Source organism: Fusarium tjaetaba (assembly GCF_013396195.1).
Source record: "Fusarium tjaetaba strain NRRL 66243 chromosome Unknown NRRL66243_c0000240, whole genome shotgun sequence".
Taxonomy (NCBI): Eukaryota; Fungi; Ascomycota; class Sordariomycetes; order Hypocreales; family Nectriaceae; genus Fusarium; species Fusarium tjaetaba.
The window spans coordinates 48,571-61,548 of NW_023501436.1; the positions used below are offsets into that span (position 1 = coordinate 48,571).

At 48.3% G+C, this 12,978-nt stretch overlaps 6 protein-coding genes across 6 annotated transcripts; 3 read left to right on the forward strand and 3 right to left on the reverse strand.

The window, feature by feature from the left end:
• Nucleotides 1-282: 282 nt before the first annotated feature.
• Nucleotides 283-1,098, forward strand: FTJAE_10408 (glutamine rich nitrogen starvation-induced; the record flags this gene model as incomplete). The annotated part of the gene is made up of 1 exon (XM_037343247.1): nt 283-1,098. One exon carries the CDS (start codon nt 283-285, stop codon nt 1,096-1,098), a length of 816 nt encoding a protein of 271 aa, XP_037202514.1.
• A 413-nt stretch (nt 1,099-1,511) lies between these two features.
• On the reverse strand, nt 1,512-2,021 carry FTJAE_10409 (GNAT family acetyltransferase; the record flags this gene model as incomplete). The annotated part of the gene is made up of 1 exon (XM_037343248.1): nt 1,512-2,021. The coding sequence occupies one exon, from the start codon at nt 2,019-2,021 to the stop codon at nt 1,512-1,514; it is 510 nt and encodes a 169-aa protein (XP_037202515.1).
• Nucleotides 2,022-3,012: 991 nt separating this feature from the next.
• FTJAE_10410 (serine threonine phosphatase 6 regulatory ankyrin repeat subunit A) lies at nt 3,013-4,583 on the forward strand (the record flags this gene model as incomplete). The annotated part of the gene is made up of 4 exons (XM_037343250.1): nt 3,013-3,208; nt 3,278-3,795; nt 3,961-4,202; nt 4,376-4,583. 4 exons carry the CDS (start codon nt 3,013-3,015, stop codon nt 4,581-4,583), a joined length of 1,164 nt encoding a protein of 387 aa, XP_037202516.1.
• A 12-nt stretch (nt 4,584-4,595) lies between these two features.
• FTJAE_10411 (serine threonine phosphatase 6 regulatory ankyrin repeat subunit A) lies at nt 4,596-8,762 on the forward strand (the record flags this gene model as incomplete). Its single annotated transcript, XM_037343251.1, has 6 exons — nt 4,596-5,907; nt 5,964-6,717; nt 6,774-7,921; nt 7,981-8,238; nt 8,294-8,414; nt 8,489-8,762. 6 exons carry the CDS (start codon nt 4,596-4,598, stop codon nt 8,760-8,762), a joined length of 3,867 nt encoding a protein of 1,288 aa, XP_037202517.1.
• A 471-nt stretch (nt 8,763-9,233) lies between these two features.
• FTJAE_10412 (ricin b lectin) lies at nt 9,234-9,770 on the reverse strand (the record flags this gene model as incomplete). The annotated part of the gene is made up of 1 exon (XM_037343252.1): nt 9,234-9,770. The coding sequence occupies one exon, from the start codon at nt 9,768-9,770 to the stop codon at nt 9,234-9,236; it is 537 nt and encodes a 178-aa protein (XP_037202518.1).
• Nucleotides 9,771-10,644: 874 nt separating this feature from the next.
• Nucleotides 10,645-12,249, reverse strand: FTJAE_10413 (triacylglycerol lipase V precursor; the record flags this gene model as incomplete). Its single annotated transcript, XM_037343253.1, has 1 exon — nt 10,645-12,249. The coding sequence occupies one exon, from the start codon at nt 12,247-12,249 to the stop codon at nt 10,645-10,647; it is 1,605 nt and encodes a 534-aa protein (XP_037202519.1).
• Between the last annotated feature and the right edge of the window lie 729 nt (nt 12,250-12,978).

Sequence of the window (12,978 nt, forward strand, 5' to 3'; positions counted from 1 at the left end):
GTGCATGTCCGAACGCCGAGCCACAGCATGCCGATGCATCCGGCTGCCAAGTGACCGGGAGTGCCGAGACCCGCGCCGCAAACATGTTGGTTCGGGCAACTGCGCCACCTTTGCCCAGAGTGAGATCACATCAGCCAAGATCATTAAACCTTGTTGGAGCTGAATGGCTTGATGACGACAAGTGTCTACTTAAGTAGAGCTTGACCCCTCACTTTACATCACTGCTCGAAAGCTAGAATTGCAGTTCAACTTCACGAATACACATAAACAACACACAACAACATGTCAGCTCAAGATTACTATAGTGGTGGTGGAGGTGGCTACGGCCAGCAGCAACAGCAAGGTGGTGGCTACGGACAACAACAAGGCTATGGCCAACAACAACAGGGTTATCCTCAACAGGTAAGCTATGCACCAAGCTCCGAGCTCCAGCTCCAATTACTAACAGAGCTTCAACAGCAACAATACTCTCAAGGATCCAACTACGGCTCCAACCAGCCCAGCTACGACAACCGTGATCAATCGTACGGCCAACACCAAGGCGGACAATACGGCAGCGGACCTGGCCAATTCCCCGACGGTGCAGGTGGTCCCGGCGGTCCGGGTGGCCCCGGAGGTCCGGACGGAGAGCGTGGACTGGGTGCTACACTTGCAGGAGGTGGTGCAGCCGGCTGGGCCGCTCACACAGCTGGTAGCGGTCTTCTCGGCAGTCTAGCCAGTGCCGCTGCTGGTGCCATTGGCGCAAACTTCCTCGAGCACAAGTTCAAGAAGCACAAGAAGGAGAAGAACAGGAAGCATCACCGCGACGGACGCCCCCGAGCATTCACTGGCGACTCGACCAGCAGCAGTGACTCCGACTCTGGTGATGAGCGACGTCGACGAAAGGACGATGACTTGGCCTACGGAAAGTCTCAGTATGACAACTCTTCCCGACATGGACATGGAGGTGGTTCTCATGGAGGCTCCAGCTCATATGGTGGAGGCGGATATGGTGGCCGAGATCAGGGCTATGGCGGTGGCCAGAGCTACGGAGGCCAGGGCGGATACGGAGGTCAAGGCGGATATGGCCAGCAGGGCTACGGTGGTACCCGATACTAAGTGCTCCTCTATGGCACTGGGATGGATGGAACAACGAGAAATGATGTATTGTAATTGATATGAGCCGGAGGCACATCGACGTTTAACGTTAGACACGAATACAAATACCCTGCAATACTCATCTACTGAACCTTCCTGTGACAAACCGAGAGATTGAACCACATCCGATTAATTTTGCTCGCGCTGATGTCTAGTAGGTGAAAGAATTTTCGAGAAGTGTCTCTGGCAGTTCTACTCAGCCCCGATCGTGGTGAACTTGCTCTCCCTGCATATGCAGGTCATGAACCAAACCCCGCTAATTGATGCTCTGATCTCCACGTCTGGCGCAAGAACCTGGTAACAGAAATACGCGGTTAGCATTATCCGAGATACCATGCACGAAAGACAGCTCATTACCGTGACTGACTTCACTGCTAGAGCGACCGTTTCATATGCGTCGTTTGCCAGACTGGGTCTTCATCTACGGTGATAACCGAGAACCCTTTTCCTTTCCAAAAGTCGATGGCATTCGGTAGGAAGGGATGCGTGTGCAGGTAAAGCTGCTCGACGCCAGATTGCCGAGCTGTCTCGACTAGCGTGTCAAAGAGCTTGGAAGCTATCCCTGCACGACGCCATTCAGGCTCGACGTATAACCTGAGTACCTCGACGACATTCTCAGGTTCGAGAGACAAATGTGAGAAGCGCCCATCATAAGCAACGTAGCCAATTGTCGCAATCAGGCGCCCTTCGGAACAAACTGTTAAAAACGCGCCTTGGGGATGGTCAAGATATCTGTCCTTGAAAATGTCGAGTTCTTTCAGGGCCATCTGATCGCTGGATGTTTGGTCGAGGAACGGGAACATGTCCGCTCGGGCCTTCGTTATGAAGTTCACGATGGCGGTGATCTCATCATGCGTCGCTGGATGGATGGTGATGTTGGACATGTCGTATTTTGGGTGATAAAGTCATCGGGCGCGTCAGATACAGCCCAGAAATTGCCTTGAGTCAATAAAAATTTCACGATGAAAATATGGCGCAACGAACTCCACATCTAAAACTAATCGTAGTCGCGAAAAAGAAGCTTATTTTGATCCATCTAATCTCGCTAAATTGACATTTCTTATCAATCTACAGAGTATGACCCCATATTTAAAGTATGTGAGCCCATTCCGGCAGAGAGAACCTAGTATGCCGATGACCTCCAACTTCATCATAGACCAGCCAACACCAGGCAAGTTTTCCCTACGCTAGTATTTTGCTATACGATCACCATCTCATTATCTCCTTCGCAAGATAGCATACCACACGTCACGTTATCACAGCAGCCAGATAAGATTCGGCCTTGGTTACTCCGAAGGTCCAACAAGTCGAAGCACATTATTATTCGTGGGTATTAATTCACGCATCACGCTCTACACCTTCACCAATAATGACCTTGGGGGCATAAGCAGTCCGTCAGCAACAGGCAGACAACCTGGGAGACTAGCCACTGACAGCACTCATTATCAGAGCCTGCTTTTCAGCCACTGCAAGCATGTTCATGCTGGGCAATTCTCAGTCGCCAACTGCATAACAGGACAGGTATGGGTAGTGGCGGTAGAGATACTTGCCGACGACAATGATACCGATTTTCTTATGAATGTTTTCTCCGACCTGGGCCCGTAGGTCACCAAACTGGATATTTTGCTTGCTTGTTATTCTGGATGTTAGACGACGAGGACTCACTCTAATTAGCGTCCTCGCATTGTTCGGCGAGCAATTTGCTCGCCAATTCCTGAGTGAGACTTTTACCTGGAACGATCATGTTATCTTCGCGTGCGCTCCGTTGGGTATCATGACAGCAATTGCCGGTGCCATTCGGGTACAAGGTCACAAGTTTCTCAAAGCGTCATCGGTCGTGCTCGTGAGAATAAAGCAGCTGCGGAGATTGAATACATGTCTTCCACTTCAGCCGAAGTTGGTGAACTGTTCAATGGAAGGGGCATAGTGCGAACAATGGGACAGCCCGAGATTGCTCAGTTTATCGTATTCCCTGACGAACTCCTGAAGGAGAAGAAGGGTGCGCAGAATCAATCATATGGCATACATACCCTCAAGTCCGCATCTCAAGAAGGCATTCTATACAAGGAAGGTATGGCGTGAAACTTGCGTTTCTCCCACTACATGTCAACATGAAAGCTAGGCTATTGCGATGAATTAGATCTAGCAGCACAAACTTGGTTGAAGTCATTCAAGCGCACGGAGACTCGCAAAAAGGATTTCGAGCAAGCAGAAGACGAATTTGTCCCATCCATCTCAAGAATCGAAAGAGCAACCCCGTTGCAAAAGAACGATAGATTTCCCAAGTATTGGGACTCACTAAAGTACCCTAATCTACAGCTGAACATTGCAACCGAAAAGATATCGCCAAAAAAGAGAAGTATTAAACTCCACTTAGCCGCCCTCATTGCAGTTATTCTTCAAGCTTCCCTTCTTGTTATAGCTGCTGTCGTCCCGTACCGCGCTCAGGACTACGAGTCTCAGCCTTGGGGACTTCCCTGCTACATTGGCGGCTCAGTCCTTCTTTTCATTGGCATGCTTGCATGTCCTATTGCCATTGAAAGAAGCACCAAGGAGTTCAAATGGCGGCCGAGCTCAGGTATCGATAATGAGACGCAAGCTTCCTCTGAAGTCCGAACTCAATCCATTGATTTGTTTTGGGTACAACGGATGCAGCGCGTCAGTGACCAGGACTTCGATTCCTATGTGATCTCTTCCCGAAATAAGCAATTTATATCAACTTCTAGTCGACGAGAAGATGTCCTGTCAGGAAAGAGCAACAAAGGAAATAAAGGGCGCAAGCAAAATAAAAACGACCAGATTGATGACACCCGATCAGAATAGGGCCCACAAGAGAACAAATCAGCCAGGTCTGAGGAAGATAGGAGATTGGAGTCAGACTTTCTGGCAGTAACCGCGATATTTGCTGGTGGCGCCGGTTTCACAGTTCAGTTCATTGGCCTCATGGGACTACCATGGCCTTGTGCTGTTGCTCAGCTCGGTGCTATTATCGTCATGGCTATCATCAGAGCCCTAGTTCGTCGAAGGCTCGGAGACGATCCGGACTATTGCTCTGCACCTTCACGGTATGAGCTAGACTAGACTTCCTCGCTACTCAACTCGTCGACTCCCCGAGCCCGCGTCCGCCTAATCAGCCACTGAAGCCCTCACAAAAAGAATGGACATGGAGAGTCGATACCGCAAAGCATCGACTACAAAGCATATACTCATTCCGTATTGGAAACTGTCTAAATCCAAGTGTCTCTAGTTTGAGTAAGGAGGATTCTGCATCTTCACAGTCCAGTCAGTCGAACGAGGCTCAGCGGAACATGCTCGTTCGAAAGCGACTAGGGGATCTTGTCCGATGGGAGACGGAGGCATTCAAACCAGCTCTGGCATTAGCTCGTTCCATTGAGCGATTTCTGGACGAGTTTATGCCAACTGCATCAGACCAGAACCTGATATAATGGAAAGTTCCTATGAGAGACTCGGAGGACAACCCTTCTGTTGTGGCACTTGCAGTCCCAAAGAAAGGCTCCCGTGGCTGGCAGATCAAAGGCGGCGAAGTTGAGGCCATCTTGTCACTATGGATGGCCCACCTAGACGCGACCAAAGTGGCGAAAACGAAAGACAAAGAAAAGGCTGACTGGCAAAGATCCAAAGCTGGTGTAGCCTTGGGAGTTAACTACTGCAGGATCCTCGGACCAAGTGACCAACGCGGCGTCTTGAAGCGAGACATCAAGTGGTGGGTGGGCAATCCCGCTGTGACAGAGGTCGCCATGGACAAGAGAATGGAGGATGAAACAACTGGCTCCACGCATAGAACTTGTGAGGCTTCATATCATTGCAAGGATCCCGCACGCGATGATGTCAAGATGGTTATTGGCTTTATGGGGCCGCTCAAGCCTGATACCAGGCACAAGTTACTTGTGCAGCACTCTACAGCTGGTCTAGCCACCATTGCTGCCCATCACCTCTTCACTTGTTTCCTCTGGACCATTGTTGATCTGGATCAGCTACCGAAAGACTTTCTCTACCAAGGCTCCATAAGCATCCATGAATCCGTCAGCATCCAGCCACCTAAACCATTAGACCTAGAATCTACCAAACTTGGTACAGGTCGGAAGCTGAGTCAAACTAAACTGACCAGATTCGCGCTTCATGCTGAAAAAGAAGGTCTCGGAGTGCTCGATGACATACTTCTGTGTCTCATTCCCATCTTCAGTCTCAAAGATGTTCTCCCCAACGACGCCGTGTTGAAACTTGACTTGCCTGGCTTGCGTGGGCGAAGCACATGGGTGAAGGATGCACCAGCTTACTTGGCTCTCCTCAAGTTCATGACCAAGGAATCTAAGTGCAGTTTCGACGACTACCTCTCTTTGGCTGCAGTAGTCCGCGCACTAGACTACATCTACCTTATGATTCTCGATGATGAGAACATGGCATATGGCAAGATTTTGTATCAAGAAGATGATAAAGTCTCCGAGTCCAAGTCCAATGACTTTGGTGGGAAAACTAAGTCTCCAAGCCGACAATCTTCTGGTGATTATCAAATTCTTTTGGATTACATTTCTCAACTCTATCCAGACGTAGTCAGGAGACTCCTGAAGTTTTACGAACTTCAAGGACGGAAAGACTACTTCTGTGACCTTGGGAGACGCTGTGGAGAGACAGAGACATGGCCACCTGGCTTTGGAAATGAGAAGGAAGGCTTTATGAAACAAATCAGGTTCACGTCTCTCCATAACCAGGCTTCCATTATGGCTCCTATTAATTTGTGGCTGATTGAAGGTAATAGATTCTGTCTCATAAGAAAACGTGTAACTTTCGTACTTACTAGAACCCAGGGAAAGATTGGAAGAAGCGAGATGTATTTGGCTGGACAGCTCTACATTATGCTGCTTCTTGCACTGAATTTATCGTCCTCGAAGAGCGCCAGCATCCCATCTTACGTAGCAATCAACTTCCTGGTTGTCTCAAAGCCCTTCTACGACAGAGCCACCCACAGACATGGTGGTTCGACAATATTGGCAGAAGCCCAATTCACGTGGCTTGCTTGACAGGAAATCAGAGATTCTTGGAGAGACTCTTAAAGAACTTGTCGACAAAAGATGCGAGAGCTAGCTTGGAAGCGAAAGGTTTGGACGGAATGACTCCCGTGCACCTTGCAGTGCAGGAAGGTCACGCAAAATGCATTGCCGTCATCAAACGGCTACAGGAACTTGAAATGCCGTCCGACGCTTGGAAACGGAGCCCATTTCATCTTTCCATATGCAAAGGCAGATACGACTGCTGTAACGAGCTTATTTGTGACGAAAAGCTCGTGTTCAACCCATACACTCTCGATGTCCATGGAAGATCTCTATTCTCGTATCTTGACGAAGAAGAGGAGGAACAAAGATCAATTGGGAGCCAATTTCTTAAGGTTCACTCAAGACTCTTCGGGGACAAAGACAACGAAGGCCAGTCTGTTTGGCACTATGGGGTCAAGTTTTGTGATGAAGAGGTGATAGATATTTTGGAGGACCAGCATCGGTCAGCCATCAACGCCAGCAATAATTGTGGCGAGACTCCTCTACATCTGGCAATCAAGCTAAAGAGGTAACCCTAGATTAAGCTCAGGTAGCTCAATGAGACTCCATTCACACGCTAAAGAGGAAACAAACTTTCCATCGCTTATTGATGATTGGCGCGGACCCAGGCGTCAATAACACTGGAGATCAGTCTCCGTTGATGTTTGCTTGCTCCCGTGGCGAAGCGAATATGGTCTGCTCCATGCTCAAAATCCAAAGGAAAGCTGCAGAAGATAAGGATAAGTACGGGAAGTCTCCATTGCACTATGCCATTGAGTGCAAAAACTACAACGACGGAGAGCGGGAAACGATCGTCAGGTGGCTTGTGTCAGCCATGAAAGAAATCGACATCGAGGATAAACAGGGCTGTACGCCATTACATCTTGCATGTCAAAACTCCAAGAGCTCGATAGTGTCTATTTTCATGGACAAGGGAGCCAACCCGGATTCGAAAGATGACCAAGGAAATAATGCCCTTCATTATTTAGTTGGGCTTTTGCCGCAACATGGTGAAGCAACATCCACCTGGAGAGAAGAAATCGCAGAGAAGCTATCAAAGAGGTCACCTGCTTGCATAAGGGACCAAAATGAAGATGGCCATACAGCATTGTTTTTAGTTGTTATGCGAAACGAGGGAGATGCTTGTATCTTTCTAGTAGAGAATAACGCTGACCCTCAAACCATAAGTGACGAGGAGTCTTTCTCCCCATTTACGAGAGCTTGTCGGCGTGGCGGGCCAGTCAACTTCATTTCAAAAGCGATTCTGATGGCTGGACAGCAGGATAGTAGGATTGATCTCAACCAAGGTGATGCAGTACTTGGTCAGTCACCCCTGGCATGGGCGTGTGAAGAGAACAAGCCCGAGGTCGTCAAGATGTTGCTCGAGACTAGGAACTTAATCCAACTTGAAGACAAGCTCGACCTCAACAAACAAGCAACCAGATATGGAAACGCAACACCGCTTCACCATACGCTGCTTGAAAAGAACCACGACATTCTGGAGCTTTTGCTTGATGACCCCAGGATCATACGTGGGTTGGGTGCGACCAAGTTTATTGGTCTCAATCTTTTACAGTTCGCTTTCGAGTTGTCGGATCAGAGATGCCTCACCACGTTGTTGTTACATCATCACACGAAATCCACAGTGTTCTTCATGGAAGGCTGGGAAAGTATCATCCAGAAGCATGCGAGTTTGGTCGGCAACGTCGAACTCTGGGACGAATGGGAGCGCGGTATCCTTGACCCTAAACTAAAGGTGCTGTTTCCTAAGGTATTCATAAACTGGCTGAAGCTGGTCGACAAGAGATGATCAAATCGCTTCTCCATAGTGGCATCAACGTTCATGAACTGGACGAAGACAACTGGCCACCCGCCGGTATCGCTGCCAGGTACCATCATAAGGAACTTGAAGAGTTTCTTCGCAAAGACTATCCCGATAGAGATCTGGCTATGCATAAGTACCGTCACCCATCAACATTTATTAATGTTTATGATGGGCCAGAGCTTACGGCATCACCTGCAAAGGAGCCATCCCTGTCCTTCGTTTTAGGTTCGTGGTTTCTCTGCTGCACTATGATCTGTTACTGATATATATCTTGAACTAGAGGTGATTGCGCCCCCAACAGCAGAGGGCATGGGTTGTTATCTACGCACTCAAGAAGCAATTCCTCCCGACTCGAAATTCTTTTACTATGAAATAGAAGTCCTCCATAACAACAATACGACGTAAGTAATTACCGTATATCCACTTCGTCTATTCTGATCACTTTGCTTTACATTGTGCTGATTTTTGAATCAAGACCCTGTGTCTTTGGCTTCTGTCAGGCGTCTGTTCCTCAGAGATTGCTGCCTGGCTGGCATAAAGGATCTCGGGCCTACCATGGAGATAATGGAGGATTTTCTGTGGAGGGAGGATGGTCCACAAGCCGGGAAAGTGACCAGGCTTTCGATGTAGGCGAGGTTGTAGGCTGTGGTATGAACTTGGAAACTGGTAAAGGGTATCGCACTAAGAACGGATTCCTCCTTGATTCTGGTAAGTCTGCATCATTAGAAGGACCGGAGAAGCAATTCTGACCAAAACTAGGTGATGCGCTTGAGAATCACAGCTTTTTGAAGGGAAAGTTCTATCCATGCATAGGATTTGGCGCGAACATGCAGGGAACTGAGATGCGAATTCGAGTAACGCTACGAGCTACTAAGGAGCACCCTTTTTGTTTCAAAGGGCCATACAACGGAGTGTTCTCGGGGGGGAAATTACAGTCATCGGAGTATGTCTCTAGTGAAGAGACTTCTTGATAGGTTGTTCAGCATGGGGATAACGCGGCTACGGAATTTCTTTGGCCATTATAGGACTCATAACTATACAGATGTTGTCAGAAAGGGTTTTCTTCATGCTCTTTGCATTCTTGTAGGGCCACCATAGAAGCTCAATGTAATATATTCTTGTGAAGTTGAAGTAAACTGCAAACAAAGTCCTATCTCATCCGTATCCATTGATGCTTGTCAGCCGATGAGGCCCAAAAATTGCCCCTGGGAAAGACGATTTTAGCCCTGGAGGCCATCGGCTATCATCGCATTGACGAGCTGAACATGTCGATTGGCATTTGTCTCGCTCCACTCATTATCGTAGTTAAGTCCATATGGCCAAATATGTCCTCCGCCACAGTTGATACGAACACCAGCACCATCCCAAGATTGAAGTAGAGGAGTTGCCGTGCGCCAGTCATTGGCAGCACACTTTCTATCGAAAGCCGCAGTCTGACCAATTCCAAGAGTATGAGAGATCTCATGTAGAGCGGTGCGTTCGCTCATGTAAGATCGATTGGAACCAAAGCGGAGACTGCCATTGAAGTTGGCATCGGCGGTTGGAACGCCGGGAACGTAGGAGACACGAATGGTCTTGGTGGCTCTGCCCAAGCGGTTGTATCGTGCTGCTGCGAGACGCATGGCGTTCTCGATACGGCTGTAAGCATCTGCTTGGTCGGCTGATGGGTTGGAGACCTTCTCTAGGGACCAGTTGATGGCAGCTGAAGTGGTGGAAACGCATGCCACAAGGGCAGTGAACATAGTAGAGAACCGCATGACGAATGTTCGTGAGAATGAATACCGTAGTGATGAGCACGCCTCGTGGAATTGTCGACGCTCAAGGCTCTAAATACTTCTCACAGCTCAGTCTATAGTATACCGCTACTATATCAGCTTCCATAATCTGCATTGTTCCCGTCGATCAACTTGACCCTTATCATTTCGAGGTTTCATCTACCGGCTCACATGGCCACTTTTGTAAAACGATACGGAGTATCTTCATCCGATTATCCTGTTCGAAACATATCTAAAGCTTACTATTGGGCAGGATGTTGCTCAGACCATTTTAGCGATGAAACCCTGCGATCCTTGCTAGGATCTTCAAGCGACCGAATCCCAGCCCAGCGGAACATTTTAAGGGAAACAACTCTAATCGCGAGGCTGATGAGCTTAATAGTGATTTTTTACCGATCTTGCGCCTTGTAGGTAAGCTTTCTTAGAGTACTTGAACTGCAATACTTATCTCTCCGTGACAAAGAAGAAGATCACCCATCTTTGGTAAGCAGGAAGAGAAAGGAAGCGAGCTGGTGACCCCTCACCAACAAGTCACTGGCGATCACTTCAGTAAGCGGAAGGTGTGATGGTATCGCGCCTTGGTCCCGAATGCCAAGACGACGAACGAAGTATTCTGGGAAAACGGAACAATTACAGGCGAGGGGAGACTAGGTCAACGGTTAGAACCTATCCATTGGTGGAACAACCACTTAGTGTATCATTGAAACTATACAGCAAGCTGTGTTTCACTACCTGATCTACCTCGCAGGAAAACAAAAGGGACAAATAAAAGCCATAAAGACGAGATAGATGCTGTGGGTCGAAAAGGCAAAACAGAACTTATCAACCAAGATATCGTTCCTTTTTGACGACGAAATCATACAGCAAATCCGTTCCTGGTGCATTCGTTGATCAACTTCTTGGCACTGACGATCCGCTCAACCTTGCCATTCCCCGCCCACTTGACAAGCTTCGACCTGCCTGATTTTGCCTGTGCTGCCGGCCATCCATCCTTTTCCAAGCCATGAACAGGGTCACTGGCAAACTTAAGGTAAAGATCTTGCATTCTCTCACTGACCATGCGCTCGAATTTGGTTGACGGGTCCTCGATGCCGTGAGTACCAAAGATAAGAGGCAATTCAGCAGTATGGTACGCGCCCAGCCAGGGCACAGGGGAGATGTTGGTGAAGTTACCCGCATAGAGATACTGGAAAGTTCTGGCACCTGCTTCGGACCTCAGGCGATTCTCTTTGAGGGTAGTGCATTGCAGATTGAGACCAAACCCATTAGCAATTGGCTTGAGGTTGGCCGGTATCTCTGTTGCTGTTTCGTAGCCTGGAAAGTTGTAAGGAATGACAGCAGCACCTTCATTCGTGTTTGTTCCAATCAAAAGTGGAATGCTTGCTGGGAACTCGGATGACCCTGCAGTGATTCTTTTGGTGTAGTTGGTAAAAGCACTGACATTGTCAGGAATGAGTGAGAAGCTGAGGCCGTCATCAGCAGCACCTCCTTGGCCGAGTTCTGCTTGGAGATACTCCTTGAACCTGTCCTCCGGGACACCTCTCATACACTGCAGCTCTTTTTTCGGTGACAGGTCGCCGCAACCTAGATGTTTTGCGGCGATAGAAAAGGTGCTATGATTTTTGGCATCGCCCAGACTTCCCTCAATCGCAAGGGCATTTCCAGAATCGGCTATGACACCCTTGATGATCGGGTCACGAGTCCAGGCAAACAGATAGCCATCTGTAGCGTATGCCCCTGCGCTTTCGCCCCAGAGCGTGATGCGGTTGGGATCCCCGCCGAATCGAGCAATGTTATCGCGCACCCATTCGACAGCTAGACGTTGATCAAGCAGCGCAAGGTTCAGATTCTCTCCTTCTTCTGCTAAGCCAGCAGCGTTCGGTAGCCCGAGGATATTGAGCCGGTATTGGATCTGTACAACGATGTGTTTCTGACTTCGCTGAACCCAGGGTTGGGCAAGCTGATATGGGACGTTGGTGCCTCCAATCATATAGCCACCTCCATGAACCCATATCACGACGGGTAGCCGTTCATCTTTCGCGCCTTTGCTTTCGGCGATAGATTTCTTGGGTGCGAATAAAGAGAGTCTCAGACAATCTTCAGTGGTGTTCGCGTAGTCTCCACGCTGGAAGTTGGCAGCAGTAACGAGGCTATCAGCAACAGTGCCTCTGAGCAACAGAGGCACGTATTGGATACATCCCCGTGGAAGTTTCGTTGGCTGAATGACTTTATCTCCAGAATACTTCTTTGCAATAGGTGGCGCGAACCTGAGGTCTCCGACCGGAGTCTCTGCGAATGGGATATCAAGAAATGCGGCCACATTCGGGTACGATGGTTCAAAGAAGGGGGAAAAGATGCCAGAGCTCGTGTTAACCTTCAATGGCTTTCCTCCATATGAGCTGTTTGGCAAAGCTCTCGCCAGAACAGGCAATGCTGTAAGGATGAAAAGGTCGAGATGCATGATGGTCTTATTGCTTAGCTGCCAGCGATGTGTTGACAACGGTGCAAACGATTGGCACGATATCTTATATACACCTATCAACAGGTAAACTCCCCATACAGAATCTCCTAATCGATTAAGTCACCATTCTTAATAATCATGACTTGCACTATGAGCTCCAAGGTCTTTAACTCCGATAGAACCAAGTATCATCGGTGCTTATATCCGCTTCCCATGTTGATCAAGGACCAATCTAACTGGGAAAGACGTATCGCGTAGATTAAATCGGTTTAAATCTTTTGTTTTCATTATTAATCGCGATTTATAATGACAAATATTCTATAAGTTAAGTCCTTCTAAGTCCATTCTATAAGCGTCGGACAATTTGCGTTGTCCAAAGTCCGGCTGTCAGCTTACTGCTAGTCGAGCTACCAGAAGGCCATCTCGAACAATTGAATACGGTACTTCTAGTATATCCTTTTTATGGACTACCTTCCAAAGCCTTTTGATTCATGATAGCAGGCTGATTGACCATCCGAAGAATCGTTGAATGATGATGGATGATCTCAATCCGTCCGGGATAGCGAACGAAAACAACAGAAACGGCGTATCTAGAGATCAGAATAGATATTTATTCATACTGTCATTCATCTGAGCCTACCGAATTCTCAGAAGTTTTGTCTTGTCTAAAAGGCTCCATGGGTGAGCGGCGATCTGAAGCCAGCTGAGTTGCGCTCTTGCATGACCTAT